Source organism: Passer domesticus, chromosome 1 (genome assembly GCF_036417665.1).
Source record: "Passer domesticus isolate bPasDom1 chromosome 1, bPasDom1.hap1, whole genome shotgun sequence".
NCBI lineage: Eukaryota > Metazoa > Chordata > Aves > Passeriformes > Passeridae > Passer > Passer domesticus.
The window spans coordinates 129,629,703-129,650,803 of NC_087474.1; the positions used below are offsets into that span (position 1 = coordinate 129,629,703).

Sequence of the window (21,101 nt, forward strand, 5' to 3'; positions counted from 1 at the left end):
TACAGAGACAAAGAGAAATAAGTATCAATATAAATTTAGAAAGCAATACTTACTATTACTTGTTGGCTCAGGAAACCCAACATTTTGGCCATTCCAACTTTTGTTTTCTCCAAGCTGAAACAGGTAGAAAAAGATAAGTAAGTAAAGAGCAAACTGCTCCCTAAACAGAACATTCCTGTTTATAAATTTAGTTGAAATATAATAAAAAGGATGAGTTGAGACTGCCACATCTGTTCACAGAATTTTGCTAACTCATCTTAATTTTTGCCTAAGATAGGTTATTTGAGTAACGTACCCTTCATGAGTAAACATTAACAACTATTGCCTAACACTGAAATATAAATGTTTCCCCAAGGATTAGGTTCAACTCAATATGTTACCAAATCAGACTTAAATAAAATTAAATGTTTTAAGCAGCCCTCAACTGAAAACATAAACAGTCAACAGAGAAATTACATTCTAAAACAAGAAGATCCTAATTACCGCCTATGAAGGAATGTGTAAACACTATGAAGTACTTCGGGTGTAATTTAAAAATATTTACTTGTTAGAAATCAATTTAGTCACTGAAGTGGAAGTAAAAATTATTGCAATTTTCAATTATTTTAATATATTTTTGAGGAAGCTAATTTTCTTCAAATTAATTTTACTATGTTTAATACTCTGACATGGAAAAGGGGAAAAATTAATGCAGAGGTTCAAAATGAAGCCACTACTGAGGTTTACACAGTACATAAGATGGCAATGTTCTAGCTTTATGCATAAAACTGGATAAAAAAGTCAGAGCTTCCTCATTACTTAGGAGCTATCAACAACCAGCTCTATGAATGTGACATGAATGATCCTTTTCAGATTTCACTGGGATTTTCTATGCAAAAAAACCCTCACAGCAAAGCAGACTATACGCCAGAACACAGTTGTAATCATTTGCTCTTGAAGATGGGGTTGGAAGGTGAAAGAGGTGAGAAGGAAAATCAACCAGCTGAAATCTGCCTCTGCATCTCAGAGGTTGCATTAAGGCTGTTTAGATTACTACCATGTCATAATACACACCACTAGATGATACATTTTACTTGGAAAAGAGGATAAGAGAGCACACTATGGAAAGCAGGTATTTCAATATTTGTTTCCCTGCTTTGCATCATCATGTACATCCCAAAGAGCCTTGTCAATGTGTAGTGAAAAAGGGAGATATTGGATGGAAAAGGAGGACAGGCATTACAGTCACCTTTCAAACTGGTCACCTACATCCATACACTTTAATTTTATATAACTTGTTTTATTCATATTATAAAGTAGGTAATATGTATATTTGAAAATATGGGTGACAACAGTTCTTCATATGAATAAGCAATATGAAATCTATAAATATGTTTGTATTTACTGCTGTTAACAACAGCGTGGTTTTGTCAGGAGTCCATCTGACCATGTGTAACATGATGCCAGCACAAGCACACTGTTACAATAAGAGAAGATTTCCAACTTTCCTCATTCTTCTCTTTTTTTATTGTTTATCAACTTGATCATGACAGGGAATTTAACAACAATTCCTGTATAAGTAAATGTTCCTTAGTACTGCTGGCTCACATGAATGCAATCTACCTTGGTTTTCTTCTCTCTAAAGAGAATACGAGTGGCAAGAAGAAACAGAAAGGTGGAAACATGAAAAAATTACTACAACTCTTCATTCTCATCCATACAGCTGAAATTCTGACAACTGCAAAATGTCTCCCAGCACACCTCCAGACTGCTCTCCTCAAGGCTCTGCACAACCATTACTGATTTCTTTCAGGAATCAGTTTAACCCAGAAAAGAGCAGAGCCTTTACTTTTTTACATTGCCTGGTTTACTTGTGCTGCCATCAGCACAATACATTGCTCTTATAATGTTCTTAGGTCTCCATTAAAACAATAAATACAGTCACATTTTATGTACCAGGGTTAAGGAAAAAAACCCAATTAATTTGGTTTTGATTAGTTTTTTTAAGGGAGGAGGAATGGAATGGAAGGACTTGAGCAAAAGGGGCACAGGGGAAATAATAAGTGCCTTTTTAAAAATCTTTAAAAATATACAGGTGAAAATGATCTATTTAGATGCCAACCTGCTACATCAGCTAATCTACACTGGGACCCATTTTGAATTCAAACAGTGAAACAAGTATCTTCTAATGGTACATCTTTATTGTGCAATTTATCTGCAAGGAATTTTGCAGTGCTCAAATTGATAGAGATCTAAGGGCTATTTTCCCACTTCTCCACCACAGTTTAGTTTGAGTTAAAATTCCTCCAGCTACACAATCTAACTTGTGCATCTCCAAATATGTCCAGACATATATACAGAAGATAAAACCAGATGCTCTAGATATTTAATGTCCTTAAACCCCAACAAAGCTTTAAAAATTTGTAACAATTTTGTTATGATACTGACAGTACATAACAGTTGAGTACTTCACTTTTTCTGGATCCAGTAATGTCTGTTCATTGTATTCAGAATAATATTAGGCCATTGTACACTAGTCCACCAATCCTAAAATGTTGACATCTGCAAGTATGCAATTAAGCCTGATTTTCTAAAGACAATGCACTTGTAAGCAATAGTTTAATAAATGTAGGGAAACAAAGCAACAGTATCCCTTTTTAGCCACTCAATTTTTTGGTAAGAATTTCAATGTAACTACAAGTTTCCACTATGTAGATCTCTCCAAAGAAACTATGTTGCAGGCTGATGTTTTTCAGGCTCTATCTCTGAAAAATACTGAATAAAATTAGTTCAGCCAATTTAAAGTCCAAGAATGAAAACCTATGTTTTCATATTAGAATAAAAAAATTGATTTTTCTGTTTTGACTTGTTTTTTATTAACGCCATTTGGCAAAATTGGCAGTGAAGAAAAAGTTGATAGTTTTATACAGAGAGAGTATATTCTATAGCAGAAATGTCTCAACATTCTGGTGAAAATGAATTATCATTTGACTCAGTCAGAAGGTTTTTTTAAATGGCCATGTCTGCACAGTGTGTTCTCACTAGGAACATCATCCAGCTTCCAACGACTCTGTTTAGAGTATTTCACACTTGTCTGTGACTACGACATATAGTGGAGAACATAGTAAAGGTGAGTGTGAACAGCACACATATTGCTGCTACTCTCAAACGACAGTGAAATAGAAGAAGGTGGGGCCAAATAACCAGTACAGTATTTCTTTTTCCTGGTTAGGAATACAGAACATATAGAACAGAATGTCTCCATATTTACATATACATAGATGTGTACATATATACTATATTCAGATTTATTATGTAGTCCTAGAAAAGCCCAACAGAACACTCTGTTGGCTATCTAGTGCAGCCATAGTAAACATATAAGCAATTATCAAAATATATACATGCAGTGAGCCTATATATGACAGAAGCTGTTTAGAGTCCACAGCTTAGTCAAATACCTTACCAGGTATCTTTTGAGAAAACAAAAGGCAAAACTTTAACAGCCAATTTTGGTTACAAAACCCCTAATCAATAAATTCAAGACATGGAGGAGTGCTAATTTACAGACAGCTAACATGGAAATACATACTTGCAACACATATGAATTTAAAACGCAATTCCTTCTTCATTAAAAAAAAAAAAGTGACACACATTTTCTTTATCAGTCATCAAATGTGAAAAGGCCATTATTTTCCTGTAATGCTTTTAGTGCACATGCAATGGGAAGATAAACATTGACTACTACTTCATATATGAAAGTTACTAATGTTGTTCCTTTCTGTTCCTTCTGTTCCTTTGGGCTCTCATGAATGCCCAAAATGGAATAAAAGCAAGAGGTACATTCATCCTGATTCATAAGCAGAAATAGGTGCATGGATCACATGTACACTTTTGGACACACACTATTCTATGGAACTCTGTTTCTGTTCCTAATTACTCTCACAGGAGCAGAGGCTGCACTTAATACTAAGGGAAACTGTAGAGCTGTAGCTAAACAAAGGCTAATCTGCGACAAGCACCTCCCTAAAACAGGGTGTGCACAAACTTAAGCTTCCAGTTTTACTGATTAGCTGATACAGCTTAAAAACCTAGACAAGGGTAAATTGTGGGCATCACAACAATTGGTTCTCACCTTTTCTGTCTGGTCTTGAAGAGGAGTAGAGGCTTTGTATCCCAGCTGTAGCAACATTGCTTCTGCTGCATTTCTTTTAGCTATTTTCTTGTTTGGGCCTGTTCCAGTAGTAATGTCGTTGCCTACTTTTACCTTAAAAAGAAAATATTGATCATAATCATGATAAATGCAAGACTCCTTAATATCATCATATAACACTTTTGCAGATTTATCAACAGCTTATTATCATCTTTTGATGAAGATGCAATCTTGAAAAAGCTACAGCATTGGAAAAGGGGACCACAGTATTCACTTAGAAGGGCTTGTTTAGATTTTTCAGATCAACAAACTCATACCCAAGAGCTACATTTTTGTGCATCTCAGTGCACACACAGCTGCCTCTCTCTTCCATCAGCCTCTGTGTCCCCCGCATTGTCCCTCATGAACCTCTCCCCCACCCTGTTAAGACTGGAATTGCCCCAGGGTCAGTACTTCCTTTTTCTTGTAGGAAGGAGTGTTGCCTGCAGCAGCCCCCAGCATCATCAGGATAGTGTGCAGAGCAATGGAGAGACAAACAGACTTGAGATTTAACGAGAGTGGCTTCTAAAGGAGGATGAAAACCATATTTGCCTTCCTCCCACTTTGTTGCACTGCAAGGAACACAGGGGCTGGAACTCCTTACACCTGACAAGCTTTGATCCAAACAGTCCTTGGAAAGAAAGCTCCTCAGTGCAACTGTGGTCTGTACAGTACAAAGGGTTTCTGATGAACAAGATGCCTTTCATAACACTAGGAGAAATTAAAATAAGCAAACTGTAGGCAATGGATATCCACAAAATGTGTGGCACCAACTTAATCCTTGGCTTTGGTACCATTCTTAAAACTCTTGGAGCTGTATGTGTCTGGTTTGTGACATGAGCACTCTCTCTGCTATTCATTCATAGCTCTTTGATGAGTGTATTCTGCTCAGTCCATTAATCCCTTCTATTTCCAAATTTGTGTCTCAAAATACTGCACAGTTTCAAAACCATGTCAAAAAAAAGGAAATAAAAATCAAATAAAAATAATAAAATCATCAAGGTGATTTGAATAACAAAAAACTAAAACTCCAGAGGTGAAAGACCAGAAACAGTTTGGAAGGAGCTTTAAAAAATGTTAAAAAAGGCATACAAATAAAGAATAAATTATATTTAGTAGTTTATGTCATTCAGCAATTCTTCACTTTCCTTAATTTATCATACATGTATTTTCCTAAATGTTTAAACTCTTCTTTACTCAAATACTCTTAATTCCAAATATTAAGAAGAGGATGTAAATAAATAATAATCATTAATACCCGTTCAAATTACATATGTATACATCATTAAGCAAAAAGATTTGTTTACCTAAGCCAAAAATATTAATAATCTTGAAATATAAACCTTATCTTCTGTGCAGTTCACAACAACAATTAGAAAATAGCCAATCTGCTACAAGTTTATATGCAATAAAATGGAGGGACTTTATTGGGACAAGACAAAAAGATAATTTATAACATAGCTCACAATAAATCAGTGTGTTGCTATTTCTCAGACCTGTAAAACTGGTTTAGCTATTATTATAACCTCTATCAAGGATTAAAGGCCTGACTACAAAGAGAAAGAGCTTTCTGAAATTAACTTTGGGAACAGAACACCAACTAATGTCATCAGAGGTTTTCTTCTGTTTATCTAGTAGCCAGGACAAGTAATTGGATCCATTTCATCACATCTAAACTTGCTCTTTGTGTGACAGATAAAAATGAACATATTATCTCTGGATATTTTACTTCCACATTCAATTAAATTAAATGAAAACATGGTTTAAGTAGTTTATACAAAGGTATTTTATTCTGATAAGGTTTTCTGCATGTCATAATGAATCCACTGAGACTTCCTGAAGGTGGAATAAATAGCAGAATAATTTTAGTGTGAAGATATTACAAAAGGGTGAAAATTGAGTTTAAAAGTATTTGTAACAAAGCAACGGCTCTGTGGAGTTTCTTTAACTCTTTCACAAACCTTCTTAGATACAGGAATCTTCTACATATTCACTGTGTTTAAGATTCCTTTTTTATAGAAACCAAAGACTTTGCCATTATTGACACTCCCCCAACAGAAAACTAAAATTCCAGCCCATCTTTCTAATAGTGGGCTGTGTTACACTGTTCTGCTGAAGCCTCACACAGCAACTACCAACTGTGGACAGTCCCATGGGGGTCTAAGCATGGGAAATGAGATCTTCTGTGACAGGATCACTCTTTTTCAAATACTTTCAGGTCTCATAAAATGTTAGAAATTCAAGTTTATATTAAAAAAAAAGATTCTGCAACAAAAGAACACAATACTTTCTTTTCCTTCGGAGAGAAAAATAATAAATCATGAAGAAAGACCACTTAGGCCCAAGAAAATTAAGATCACTATCTTATCTTCATAGACATGAAGGAGGAACTTAAGAGATTGAATTGAAAACATAACTAATTTTCTGGAGAAGGAGGTGCTGGGACATCATAAATTTCGCTTGTGATCAGAAGTGACATTTTGGTGTGGTTGGTAGACAACAAGTCAAAACATGCTGAGGTATGCCATTGCGACTTGTTCCGGCACAAAATTACCCTTGAGTGAAAACACAAGAATACAGAATCCTTTCCTGATTCTAATCTTTCTCAACCTGCTGTTGTGCTGTCTAACAAAATATCACAGTTATGCCAAATTTTTGTGCATGTTCTTAATTTGCATTTGAAAGGAATTTTAATGATCTACTGTTTCAGTATTAGGTCCAGTCAGAGGACAGTCTAAAACATGTGGTTGGCTCTTTTTGTTGTATTTTATAGATAACAAAATCACAAAGAAATTGGAAATCTGAAAAAATTCACAACACTATTTTTAAAAACAAAAATGCCTGGTAATATGGAGATATTAATACCCATATTTCAGAATACTAGGTATTACTGGATTTCTTGGATCAACATCAGCCCAATTTTATTTTTTTTCCAAAAAGACAAGTAAATAAATCACGAACCATCAGGAATAAAGACAATAACAATCAAGTGAAATAAAAATAAGAGTATAAAATAATGCAAAACACATGAAAAGCATCTAGAGGTCACATAATTCAACTGCCATTTGTTTCACTAAGAGAAAGAAGTAAGTTTAGACGAGCTTTCTGTATAGTACATATAAATAGTATGTATTTCATACTTTTCCTGTATATCTGACAACAAGGCAAAAAGCCAAGCAGAAGGAGTTCCACTTCATATTTTGCCACCATATTGCTTGAGTTTGAACAAAACACTTGGCAAGGCCATTATCTCTAACATGACACAAACGATACCTGCATAACAAATTCTCGACGGCGAGGCATTCCTCTCTCTGAAAGAAGAACATACTCTGGCTCCTTCTCCTTTTTGGCCTGTTGGATCTGAGCCAAACGACTGATGGGATTCATTCCTTGACCATATTCTGGTCCAGTCTAAACCAGGTTTAAAGGAAAGAACCATTATTTCAGTATATATCCCTATAACAACTACACTGCTTCAATAAACATTTACTAGGATTCTTCTCTCTTTTCTAATACTCCCTTTGAGAGAAGAAGTCACTTACTTTCCATTTTCTGATCATGAGACAAAAGATAAGAATCCTCAGGCTCAAAGCTGTGGAAAGAAATTGTCTGCCATTGCTGCAGGTAGTGTGCACACCTTGTATCTGCAAACTACAAAAACCCTCTCCTAACCATGGTGGTCCTCATAAGGATGGATGAAAATTAGCAGATACATTAGTCAGTTATATCTTATTGCCCTGTTTCTAGGACCCCTCCCCCTAGGCCCTTAAAACAGCTTGCCACAATGCTGGAACATGCACTACACTGAGAAGAGATGGGATTTACACAGGGACAAAAACTATTTGCCATACATAAGGGTGGTTCCTCTTTCAGCCTTCCTGCTTTCCTTCTCAGCACTCCAGACCTTCCATCCTACAGTGCAACTTGCAACTAAAGGTGCAGTGGGTTTACTCTATGTGTTGTATGAATTTACTGTAGAATTGTTGCTTATGGTGAATTACCCATAAAGTATTTCAAATGCTTAACAGGCAATAATCCTCACAATAACATGTCTAAAAGTATGGTTGGTGGGGGAACTGATCTCATGCCAGGGAAACAAAAGGACTGACAGTGGTCTGTCCAAGATTACACAGACAGGTGAAAAACTACAGCCCTGGAAAACGCTTTAGCTCTGAAATTCTTTTAATGAATTATTGCTCACAGCAAATGCTCTTTCAAAGCACATAGCTACGAAAATATTTGTTGGTAGATTTTAAGAAGAAATTAAGACCCAAAAAAATTTATCTGAAGTCATACTTAACTGATTCATATAGGATAACATAAAGAATGCACTTAAAAATGTAAAATTGTTATTATGTTATGAAGCTATTTCCCTTTTATGAAGCCATTTTCAGGCTAAGAGAAGATGAGCACTCATGCTTGCTTGAGCTTCTCAAATAACAAACAAGTGTTCAGGAAACTGAAGAAATGATCAGCAACTGAAGGCAAAGACCAGAGAGGGATATTATATTTAGAAAGCTGTGCAGCAAATCCTACATAGTGTAAATGCTGAAGTAGTTAGAGAAGATGTAGGTGAAAGAGCTAAGACAATGTCATACACAAGGGCAGCTGTGTGGGCAAGAAGCCAGGCAGAGACAAAATGCAGAGCAAGCTAAATAAAGAGCAGGCCATAAGATACAGCCTCATAAATATATATGCAAATAAAAAGAAGTTTTTGTTGCCACTTTTTTGATGCACAAACATGTGCAAGTTAAATTGAAAGAAATGGGCACATTGAAAGCATTTCAGAAGTTTGGATATTCAAAAAAAACCAAAACCAAACATCTACATATTCAGCTTATTTTGACAAATAATATCCCTTTCTAACAAGGCCAACTGTATATAATTAAATTTAAGTTCGTAATGGCAAATGGTATATGGTAATATAAGAAATCTTTTTGTTATTATACCCTTAGCATCTTTCTTGAGAAAAACTTTCCAAGATGTTTGGTGAAAGCCAAAGCCAAAAGACTTTTCCAATCTGCCAGCTTTAAAGCTGCATTAATGCTGATGGTTTTCCATTAAATCATTTTCCTGCCCACTTTTTCACATAAGTTTCTGAGACTTAGATCTCCAGGATTTTAATAGGAGACAGGTATCTAATTAATCTAGGTTTTCCTGAAAAATCACTTTTTCTATATTGAAGAAAAATGAAAAGAGGAAGGTGACAATTAAGTCTTTTTTACATTTTCCAAATCCAGTTTTGCACTCTCCTAAGTATTTGCTTATTTTAAAGTTGTTTTCTGGTGGCTGCTTTTTCAGAACTCTGCACTTTGTATCCTGAGTGTACAGATTTCTGGCCAAACTTCTAGCAAAGTACTGAAGCACTAAAGTAGCACCCCATTAATTTACTTTTTCATGTATCTCTCTCCCTTTTAAAACTGGGGAGGGGAGAGAGCCCAGGGAGAGAACCACTAGATACGCTAGAAAGGATTCTCTGGGGACATGTTTCTAAAACTTCACATGGCTGGACAGAGCTGTTTGGAGGGCTTGATCCTCCACTGACCTGAACCAAACCCTTGAAGGTCTCAGTGATGTGAGCTGTTTACAAGCCATTTTGTTTGAGAATCCCACAGCATTCTCAGGATTTAAAAAAAGCCCAGGCATATTAGCACAGGAAAACAAGTAACAATATTGACAGTAACAAGCAACTGTAACAATATTGACAGAAAATTACAGATAAGCCTTTATTGATTTTAAATCTGACTGTTACTTTCTGAGCAAACATTCTTAATTGTGTCAAAGGTGGACACATACCTTCAATATTGTTTTTGGACGCTTTTTAAAGTAAAGTTTTGGCTTTTCAATCACAGGAAGAGGAGGAAGTTTCTTAAGTTCTTGTAGTACAGCCATTGCAGCACGTTTCTTTGAGAGTTTCTTACTGTTGCCTTCTCCTTCTGCAGTGAATTCTCCTACTGTAACTCGTGTAACAAAGCTCTTCATGTGAGGAGGTCCACTTTCTTTAATCACCTTTTAAGAGAGAGTAACATTGAGTCAAAGCACCCTACAAGAAGATAACCTAATGTTTGTTATCTCTGCAATGAACTTATTACTAGTCCAGTTTTCTTGCTAACTGAAGGCATTACGTTGGTTTTCATAGAACTTGGACAAGTATTAATGACAGTACAAGATTTGAGGACAGAAAATTACTAGTTGGACAAAGCAAATCTAACCACCATATTCAGTGTTTCACAAAAAATAAGAGTAGACCTACATTTTTAAAGATGTATAGACTAACACTATATACAACAATTATACATATTTAAATAAAGTCTGATAGATTTTTTTTCTTTGCAAGGTGCTTCACATATTAAAGGAATTAAATCCATGAAGGTCTACCAGGCTTTGACTATTTCTTTATACAAGACATATTCAAAACTGTATTAATTTGGCATTACCTCAACCTGTTTGTAATATTTTCTATTCTCATTAAACCATTGGATGTTTATGGATGTTTTATCCCATTAAACTATGGGATGTAGTCCCAAACTTCAGTCTCAATAGGTGCAGGCTGGATGCCTGCTCTCAACTCTTGCCTTGCCAGAGCACACAGCTCAGAGCAATATCCCATTTGAAAGGCTCACATATTCTTGCCTCCTTGATTCTCAGCTGTCCACCCCAACAGTACTGCAAACAATTACCAGAAGAGCCAGCATAACTCACACAAAAGCCAATCATTTCTGAAAAAAAAAATTCATTTATTCATTCCCTTCCAAACACATTTAGTACATACAACAGTAAAAACCCATTTGAAGTACTTCACTGGAACAAGTTATAGTAATATGGAAAGAAATTAAGTTCTGAATGCTGTACCTTCCTTTAGTTGTTTTTCTCTCTTCATTTTTACATACATACATACACATACACACACATCTCCTTTCAGAAGGCTGATGCTAGGATGCATTCACCCCAAATCAGAGCACTGCAAGTGCTAGGATAGCCATCCATCTCTTCATGTATGCACACACCATTTACTGGTCTGGACAATGTCTACCAGGAATTAAGAGACCTCATTTGGGAAAAGGTTCAGTTATTTTGTTTGATGGGCGGAAGCAGATACCTAATTTAATCTTTGTTATATGCAATATATATAAGGAGACATTAGAGTATCTGACAGGCATCTCTTTATAATATCTTCAAAATCAATATAAATATAAATTTATTTTTCATTTGATGGAATTACATCAAACCATTTGTTGAAGAAGAGTAATGTCTCTTTAGGTTGAAGAGGGAGGGGAAAGGGAAATAAGGTAAAGGCACCAGGGCCTTCTTGGTGAAATTACTATAGTTTTAATGTGCTCAAACCTTCAATCTTAACATTATTACAACATGTTTTGTATTAAAGTTCTTTTTATCAAGGTCATGTCCCTTGCATTATTTAGTTTTGCTGTTGCACTGTAATGAGGTCTCCTCAGGCTTGTATTTCTTTTTTAAGTTTCTTTTGTGGCAATTTCACCCAGCAAATACAATTACCACAGCATATATCAATAAAAAGACACAAAATTAAAATTAACAGACAACTTTGTCCCATTTTCCCAGAATAAAATGACATCTATTCCAGAATGGAATTTTTCTGATGTAGTTCAGAAGTGTTGCCACTCTAAGAGTCCAGGTATTAATTTCAGAAGTCTTTTCTGCACTGCCTCATTTGAAAATTGCCCACTAATGCTTGACCACATGAGAAGGCAGCAGTGTTTTCAATGCACTGAGCCCTGCTGAGCCAGGACGCTGCAGTGCCTGCACAGGAGCTGGGATGAGCCCAGTGCCAGCATCTCCTGCTCTCAGACACAGTCGGGCATCGTGTCTGTGCTGAGCACCTTCATTGCACTGCAGCATTCCCACTCGATTTTACAGCACCTCAGACCATCCCTGTGCTTTGTTATCCAAGTATTAGAACATGCTTGCTGTAAAACATAGCTAAATTAACCTTACTAAGGTCCTTAATCTTTCTGTGGTTCTACTAATACTGTTACGTAGGTGTTTGTCTTTACATGCAATATAAGGTATTAATAAAATATACAGGAATGTCTACACCGACCAGATGAAAAAGGAAAAAATAATTTGGTTAAAAAATATAATAGCTGAGTTCCTAAAATATTAGTTTATATAAGTTTTCTCATATTTATATAAATGCATGCAAATATATATATATATGAGAGAAAGAATATTAATACAAAAGCAGATTATATTTTCATATACACAAAAACATATTTCTTAATATAAAACTAATGCATTCTGGTGTGGTTTTCATCTTTTAAATTTTAACTATGTGACACAAGGTAAATAATTGACTGGAAAACATTAAAAACTGTATCTTTGTTAGTGTGTAAATGGAAAAAAAGTCTGTGTTGTCAATGGAATGAACCCCATAGGATTCAGATGGGATCTGGATCAAGCTAAACATCCAAATATGGTAATTAAGCAAAAAAAAATTTACCTAACAACATTTTTGGTTAACCCCAGATTTCAGATCTTTTTACTCCATATGATTTCAAACAGTTGTGCTATGAGCCTTGGGACAGAAAACACTAAAAAGAAATTCAACCTTTTCTATCTAAGAACACTATACACATTAGGACATTAAACTATTTCCTCAGTTGAAAGATACGACCTGTGGACCTAATCATGGCTAATTTAAAGCTGAGAATTTGATTAAGGGTGACAGTTCAATACACTTTTCTTTTTCTGTTCCATGGATTTAAAGAATAATTACAGCAAGAGAAAACACATGGGGCCAAAACACATCTAAGGTCAAGTTACATCAAGAATGAATTTGGCTCAACTTAATGAATCATGCTGACAAATGAAAAACAGAAGTATGATTACAGTGAAAGAGTAATCTGCTTTAATTATTAATAAGATGCCAGGTAGAAAATTCAAAAGATTAGGACAAGACGAAATGAACATTAAACTCCCTGAAAACTAGAGGAGACAGAAATCAGATAAAAAAACCCATGTTACCTACATCTATGAATACCTGGTTATTTATAAGATATTAAAATATCAATGTATTTCCAGGAGCTTGTGCAGGCAGACACACCAGATTTTCCCAGTTACAAAGGAAAAAACAAAAAGAAAAAAGGAAGACTCTGAATGTTGAAGTGTAAAGCTGCAGTGAGAAGGGTGACCATTCTGCAAAACCCAAATGAGAGTTACTCAGTAGTCAGTCATCCAAAGCTTTAAGTCCCAGGACAGCAGAAGCCAGAGAAGTATGAAACTTCCTGCTGAAACTACTCCCCCAGAGTCTACAATTTGGCCTGTCTCTGGTTCAAAACACAGAATCTGTGACAATTCTCTGCAGAATCTTACTGTGATAAGACTGGGACATAAGAACACTTTCCAGCAGAACACTGACCAGGGATGGAGGGGCACAAAATTTGCCTGTTTAGGCACTGATACGATTTCTGCTGATACTGAGAATTAAGAAACGTTATTATATTTGCTATTCTAAAGAAATAACACTGCAATACAAAGAAAAATATTGAAAATAAAATGGCAATCTGAAACACCCCAATGTGTTCTAATATCTGAAGCTGCTGACCTCAGTTATGTTTTCTAGGATCATCTATTCCTTACAGAAAAATAAGGAATAAAAACCATATCTATTGAAACAACAACAAAACCCACAAAAATACCCCCAAAAAAACAAACAAGCAAAAAAACCCCAAAGAAACAAACAAACAAAAAACCAAACAAAAAAATAAAAACGAAAACAAGGCAAGATTTTAGCCTACTGTCAAGGCAGGAATAAGAAGTGAACTGACCATTCTACAGCAACTCTAACAATTACTACAACAATTACTTCTGTAGTCATCCTTAAAAAGTGTTAATTGGGAACCCTACTAATGCCTTAGAGCAGTTGCATTTTGACTTAAAAATTGATAAATCAAAGTTAGCTAAGAATGCACTAGAGACAAGCATGGAGTAAAGCTTGATCCTTGTTAAAACTGAATGTTTTTATTTAAGAAATTAATAGATATAAAGTTTGTTAAAATCATCCTAAAGTTCCTAGACAATCAAAACTAGCTACATGACACAAAACAGGACTGTTCACCCCTCATGCAATTCTGAGGACATGTTTACATAGAACTTAATATATATTTATGATCATTACTTTGTTGCATAACCCAGCACTGTTGGAACATTGGCTAAAGCTTTGTCAGATGAAGAAAAGGCAGATCATTTTATAGCTACCACACACAAAATAAAAGCTAGAAAAAGCTTTGATGCCTGCCTGGAATAACACAAGACCATTAGTGAATAAAATCCTATTAGAAACATCAGATCCTGGGGATTATCCATAATTGCTTAGCAGTTTTACTGAAAAGTAAGCCAGAACCAAGTTCAATCAAAACTCTATTTGAGAATGTCACCTATATTTAGATTTAAAGGCAGGAAATAACACAAAACCTGTCAGGAGAGCAAAAAAACTGTCTTTTTTCAATGTTGCTAACATTCTTTGGCAAGTGATATATTAGATTTTTCCTTACAAAGTATTTCTGCCTTCACTCTCTCCTTACCAAATGCTCTCCCTTGAATAAGCTCAAACAGGAGTGAAGAAGACATTCAAAGCACTACCCCTCTTTTCTTTACATCTTCCAAGCTCCTCTGACCAGTGACCATACATCTCCTTACACTTTAGTGCATTGATTGGTATGGAACTATTCCAAATATTTTTAAGGTAGAAAATAATGTTTGAAAACTGAGACATTAATTATGAGCTTCCTTTTTGAAACACAGGCATGTGTTTCCATTATGTCTGCTCTTAGCTAAGAGCTGGGTGATTGACATGTAGTAGCAAACTGATACACCAACAGCACCAGACACCCCAGTTTTATCCTCTAGATTTTACATTCTCTTAATGTTCTAATTACTCCATATCACATAGACCACATATAGGAAGCATCTATGCCTTTGCTATACCGAGGAATTCCTTAGTCATGAATAATATTCTTTGTCTCTCTTACCTACCTTCTGAGAGATTTCTCAGATTTCTAAGATCCAAATAGCTTATTTGATGTTGGCCAATACAGGGACATGGGCCAAACATGTCAGTAAACTGCATACAGCACACTGCAAGGCATGCCACAGCTTAGGGGTTTTGATTATTTTCACATACAAATGCATGCCTATACTTTAACAGAAAAAGCACTGGAGAATATAACCATCACTAGTATAAGCACTATCCATGTCTTTCGTGCAGAAAAATAAAATAATAAAAGGCCACTTGCATTAGCATTTTCTACATTAAAAAAACCAACAAACAAACAAAAAAAAACCCCAAAAAACAGCTTGAAAATCTGGTGCTTCCTGCCACAACAATGTTAGATTTTTACACCAAGGTTTTGTGAGAACTTTCTCATCGGAAAAAAAAAATCCTGTTGGTATCACTCACTCTGCCATAGTTGCTTCATTGATAGCACTGGAGCTATTCCAAATGCTTTTTATTACTTCTGGTAAACAAAGGTGTCAGAAGTGGGCTCATAGATAAAATCATACGTAACAAACAAAAAAAAAAAACTCGTGAAAGCTTAAGTAGAAATAGATAAGTGAAACAGAATCAGAGTGGAAGGTACTCATGACTTTTTGAAGACAGCACACTGAAGGTGAAATGTTTCAATTGGAACTTTTCTAGTGTATGAATGCCAACAGTTAAAGCAAAGACTTTGGCCACTCTTTTGAAGATTATTTCAAATCAGACTGAGCGTGACTACAGATTTTAATGCCACAGCTCTGTACACAAAATAGTTTAACTGTCTTTCTGCCATCCAAGTGTTTGCAATCAAATATTAGATCTCCAAAAGTTCTGAAAGAGTATCTATTTTACCAGTAAAAAGTCATTGTCATAGACTCTGATACACAGACAATGTTTTTGTATAATTTCCATAAATATGAAAATAATATTTTTCATATAGGAATATTATCAATGTTTTAGTGGTACCTTTTTTAATACTTTCTTAGCAAGACAAATATGTAACACAGATAAAAATGTAACACATACCTCAAAAGTGACAGGTATATTGCGCTTCAAAGCAATTTCAAACACTACGCTGATCTCAGATTTGTTTGCATCTTTATCTTCTTCTGAATCTTTTCCTGATTCTCCATTCTGAAAATGATGCATACATAATCATATTACAATTCTTAGAAGATCAACAAAATATAATATCCTTCTTCCCCCCATTTCTCAAAGACTTTTAAAGTCTCTTGTCAGGCTGTAAATCAGCATTTGTACATCCATCTCAGCACCCCATTATCAGACATCTCCTGACTGAAGCCATGTATATTGTGCTTATGCTTCATAACAAAGGAACACGCACATCTTAATTTAGAAATTAATTATGAACAGCAAAATAATGTCTATGGATGTTAGTCTTATTAATGGCATGGATAACAATTGTCTCAGTACACACTTGTGTCAAACATGAGGATCAAACAGATTGTTTGACCCATTTCTCAGGCTCTCTGTGGGTACCCCTTCTAAGCAGGGAGGAAATCTGTGCTTTTTGGAAAGTACAGAAGACTGTACTTGTCTCAGAAGAAATTCAGTCAATCACCCCCACACTCTGACTGGGTCACCAGGTTACAGGTGTCCTCAGCAGGTCCAGCTGGTTAATGGCCCCTCCATCAACTTCCCTCTGGGAGTTATGACCAGTGTGAAAAGGTAGTGACAGAGAACAGCTTGCTCAACACAGAACATTATTTATTTATCCATAGGAACATAACAAACAGAGAGGCAAAGACATAAAAAACCAAAAGGCACATGAAACATTATTCTGCCTAAAATTCAGCTTTGCTTTACTCTTCAGGTAAATCTAAATTTTCTCACCCAAACATTAGCACAGGGATCAGTCACAGTTTTGCCTTTTGCAACTACTGCCTTTGGTGTTTGTCCCCCAGGCCACATTTCCTTAGTTCTCAGAAACTTCACTTCCAGCTATTTTCAAACTGCAAAGCTCTGAAATACTTCAAACTGGGATCTCTCAACAACCACGTAACCTTGGCCAGGCTCCTAATTTTTTATTAGTGGAGGTAAACATCAAAGACACTTGGGCTGAATTAGGTGGATTCCTGCAGAGCTCCCATCTTACATAACAAAGTCTGATCTAAATCTTCAGCCACCAGCATAGTTACAAAATCCAGATACCACAGTTCTAAAACAACATTTAAAATGCACTAGGTTCTCCACTTTACAATGAAATTGGTCCATCTTTTATCTACCTTTTTAAACTCTTAATATATTAATCTTTAAGTTAACATAGGGCCAAAAATCCAGCACTCAGCTGCAGCACTCAGACAAAGAACATCTTTTGTCTCATAAAATTGCTGCAAAATTTTTATTCTGAAAAAAGCCATTTACATGCCTGATATTGATCTGGAACTAAATACAAACCAAAATATTATAAAGTTTATAGAACCTCCAGGAAAAAAATAAAACAAAACAAAACAAAACAAAAAAAACACCAAAAAAACCCAAAAGAAAACAGGTGCTGTGCAAAACAATAACAAGGGTAGTCAATGAAATTACATAGGACCTCTTGCTCATTTCATATAATGAAATTAAAGTACCACTGAAATCAAGAATATAGATCATTACTTACAGGACAAGCAAAGTATTGATTAGTTTCACTGAGAAAGATTAGCAGAGTTAAAAGGACAATATTTAAAAGTAAAAAAAAAGGGGGGATATAAAGAATGGGATGCTACTATTCTGTGAAAAACCTTAGTGAGAATATTACTTGATACTGTATTCAGTTAAGTTTGTGCTTTATAAAGGACACTGATAATCTAAAAAGCTGGCAAAAAAAAGCCTACAGAACAAACTACTGATTAGAAAAATCAACTTTGCACTGAGACACTATGAAAACAATCAGTTCTACCAAAAAAATTCAAAATTACTTAAGAATAATCTCTAAATATATATTGATAACTGTTGGTTACATTTAGCAAACATAAGAAAACACAAATTAAATATAAAATGAAGCTAAATGAATTCTAAAATAAAACCCTCACAAATTGTCTTTGAAATGTAGAATAATAAAACACAGGCATAATTTACATTAAATGATAAAATGCCCACTGGACTGTCAGCAAGCCTTCAAGTCAAGAATGTTTAGGTTTTCTAGCTGTACTCTAGTTTAACCAGATATGTATAGTCTAAACTAGAAACCATAGTTAAAATTTTCATGATCAATACAAACACATCTGTCCAGAAAATTCCTCATTGTCCCTTCTGCCCCTACAGTTTAACTCCCTGCATATTTTTTTCCACCAAACATAGCAGAGAACTTAACTGTGAGTGAAGAAAAGGGAGGATCAAGGTTCAGACATTAGTACTGCGCAATAAAGTTTCAAGCCTTAGGAAGATAAAATATGTTCACAAGTGTCTCAGACACTTTGGATTTAAATTTGATCCTCATTCCCACAACTGACACTTTAATTGTAAGGCCTTTCTTAGCCTCACATCTATGAGATAGCAGAGGTGCTTTGGCAGACACACAACAGCTCTTTGTGAAAGCACATTCACCAGCAGCCCTTCCCTGTTGGCTGATTGCTTGTTGCATCTGCTCACCTTATGCTCTTCTACACATTTGCCCAATTAGGTATTAAGATGGCAATACTCCTTTTCAGTGGTTTAATGTGTATAAAAGATTTTATCTTTTATTAAGTTTTTCTAATAAAAGGAAAAAATGCTATCTTGAAATGGAAGAAGAATATACAGAAGGCTGCATTAAGGATGGCCATGAAGGCCTAAAGATTGACCTACGTAAGTAACTACTGTGCTATATTCCATGGATCCCACTCCAGTCAAGTTCACTGAGTTACTAATAGGATTACTAGATAGGTACCAGCAAGTCTATCCTTGCTCCCTCAGGAGCACACTGTCAGAGAGTGGGGAAGAAAGAGGCTCAATCTCATAGTGGAATTGAGGCCAGCCAGAGTATGATGTGTACTGGCTCTGATCCATGCCCAATGTTTGACGAGGAATGAACCAATCATCCTTCCATAGATAACCAAGCTGGCCAGTTTTGCTGAAGGAAGTAGAGTTTTATTAAGATGGACCATGTCCCATGGTGAAAGCACACCCCACCACTGCATGGTGTCCTGTGTGCACTTGTCATGGGCAGCAGTGGGAGGAGCCTGAACCTTGGCACCATGAAACCCTAAAACTCCATTTCAACCAGTCTCCAGTTCCCTAGAGAGCTACACTCAGCTCTACACAGTGCAACACTTTGTACTCCCTCCATCATGATCTCAGCAAAGTGTTACCTCCAGCATTCTCCAGCCACCTACAGCTGTAACCCATGAAGTGCTGTACAGAGGTGCTGTTCATGACTAACCTGCAACCAGTGCCCCTTAACCTCAGCATAACCAAGCCACAGAGATTTATTTGACTGAGGATTCAGTTTAGTCTTCTGCAAACACACACCTGCTGTTGGAACCCTACAGTATCCCAAGTGGTCTTCAGCTGCTCCCAGAGGTCTAGCAAATACATGGCTTCTTTGACTGGCAAATATTATATTTTTGCTTTCAATTTAGAAAGATTCTTCTGTTCAGTATTTTTTAAAATATGACACAACATTTTAATTTTTAAGCAGCAATATATGCTACTTAAAGACACAGCAGTGAAAAAGCAAGGTATTTAACAAAAAAAGTTTCCTGAAGCACAGACCTGAGGTAATTTTTCTGGAATAGGCTCATTCTGAAGAGCTTGAAGGGCCTTCATTGCAGCATTATGTCTAGCAGCTTGACGAGTCTTTCCTTCACCAAAAAACTCACTGTTGCCAACAGTTAACTGGACATAGAAAATTTTAGGCACTGGGCAGTGATACCTGGAAGGAAGTCATGAAAAGAAAACAACAATACAAGTTAGGAATTTTACCCATCCATTTTATATAAAATAGAGTAGTATTTGGGGATAAAACATTATCTTTTCTCCCAGAATACATGGACTGTTCCTCAGCAAGGCAGTTGGTAACTCTGACAGCAGCACCTATGTGCAAACCAGCTCTTCACCTCCATTTGTGGAGCTCTGCAATGAGCTCTACTATTTATCAGCCCAACAGCCTCACTCTGCTCTCCTCTTGGTTTGAGTCTTGAGAAGATGAAACCTAAGGAGAATCAAAAACTCCAGTGAAAGTCCTGCCTGGGAGACAACTCCTGTCCCACAAACAAGTGGCATGGAGGAGGAAGAATTGTGAGGTTGTTCATATGAAACCTGTCATCATAGCTCAGCTCTAAGGGACAACAAAGTCAAATGACAGAGAATACACCTAGCAGAAATAGACCCTCACTTGACAAATAACTTTGTCAAATTTCACAGCAATTTAAGAAAGCCCAGGATTCCAGGATTCCAAAAGCATGGACAAAAGCAAGGTCCATCACAATGAACCTAGATTCAAGCAAACACAGTAGTATATTATCCTTATTCCTCTTAAAGGATCCTTTTTAAAGTGTGCTCTCTCCACTTTCATCCGTGGACATGGATGGCAACCTTTTAATATTACAACTTTCTGAATTTTCATTAATAAATGTAACCCGGTCATTTCAACTGTAAAGCAAAATAAAAAGTTCACCAGAGAGCAGCACACTTCAGAACCAGACAAGTGTGAATAACTACTCTGGCCTCAATGTCCCTAAACTTTGTGCCTAATTCTAAAACTACATTTATATGGGAAGAACCAAGCATAACACTGGCTCCAATATGCCTCTGGCTATAGGGCCTTGGAGGAGTGAGCTGAGTTGCCTTTATGACATGCAAAAAGTGGGCATTTACTTTGCTGTCTTGTTTACAGTTTAACACACTTATCAAGAATTATTAAGGCCAGGAAATGCTTTTGCTTATGTAGTATTTTCATAAAATTATATAGTAACTCCTGATGGAAAGGCTTTT

General features: G+C 35.9%; 1 protein-coding gene across 9 annotated transcripts in view; it reads right to left on the reverse strand.

The window, feature by feature from the left end:
- Window positions 1–21,101, reverse strand: part of STAU2 (staufen double-stranded RNA binding protein 2) — a 169,196-nt gene that overhangs the window by 97,838 nt on the left and 50,257 nt on the right. For all 9 annotated transcript variants that reach the window (XR_010347730.1, XM_064389317.1, XM_064389301.1 and 6 more), the window contains 6 exons: window positions 19,881–20,040; window positions 16,209–16,316; window positions 9,965–10,177; window positions 7,442–7,579; window positions 4,112–4,243; window positions 54–114 (listed from right to left, as the gene is read on the reverse strand). Coding sequence is in view for 8 of the 9 variants with exons in the window: in XM_064389317.1 (XP_064245387.1) it covers window positions 54–114; window positions 4,112–4,243; window positions 7,442–7,579; window positions 9,965–10,177; window positions 16,209–16,316; window positions 19,881–20,040 (812 nt within the window). In the remaining variant the exon portion in view is untranslated. The remainder of the gene's footprint in view (window positions 1–53; window positions 115–4,111; window positions 4,244–7,441; window positions 7,580–9,964; window positions 10,178–16,208; window positions 16,317–19,880; window positions 20,041–21,101) is intronic.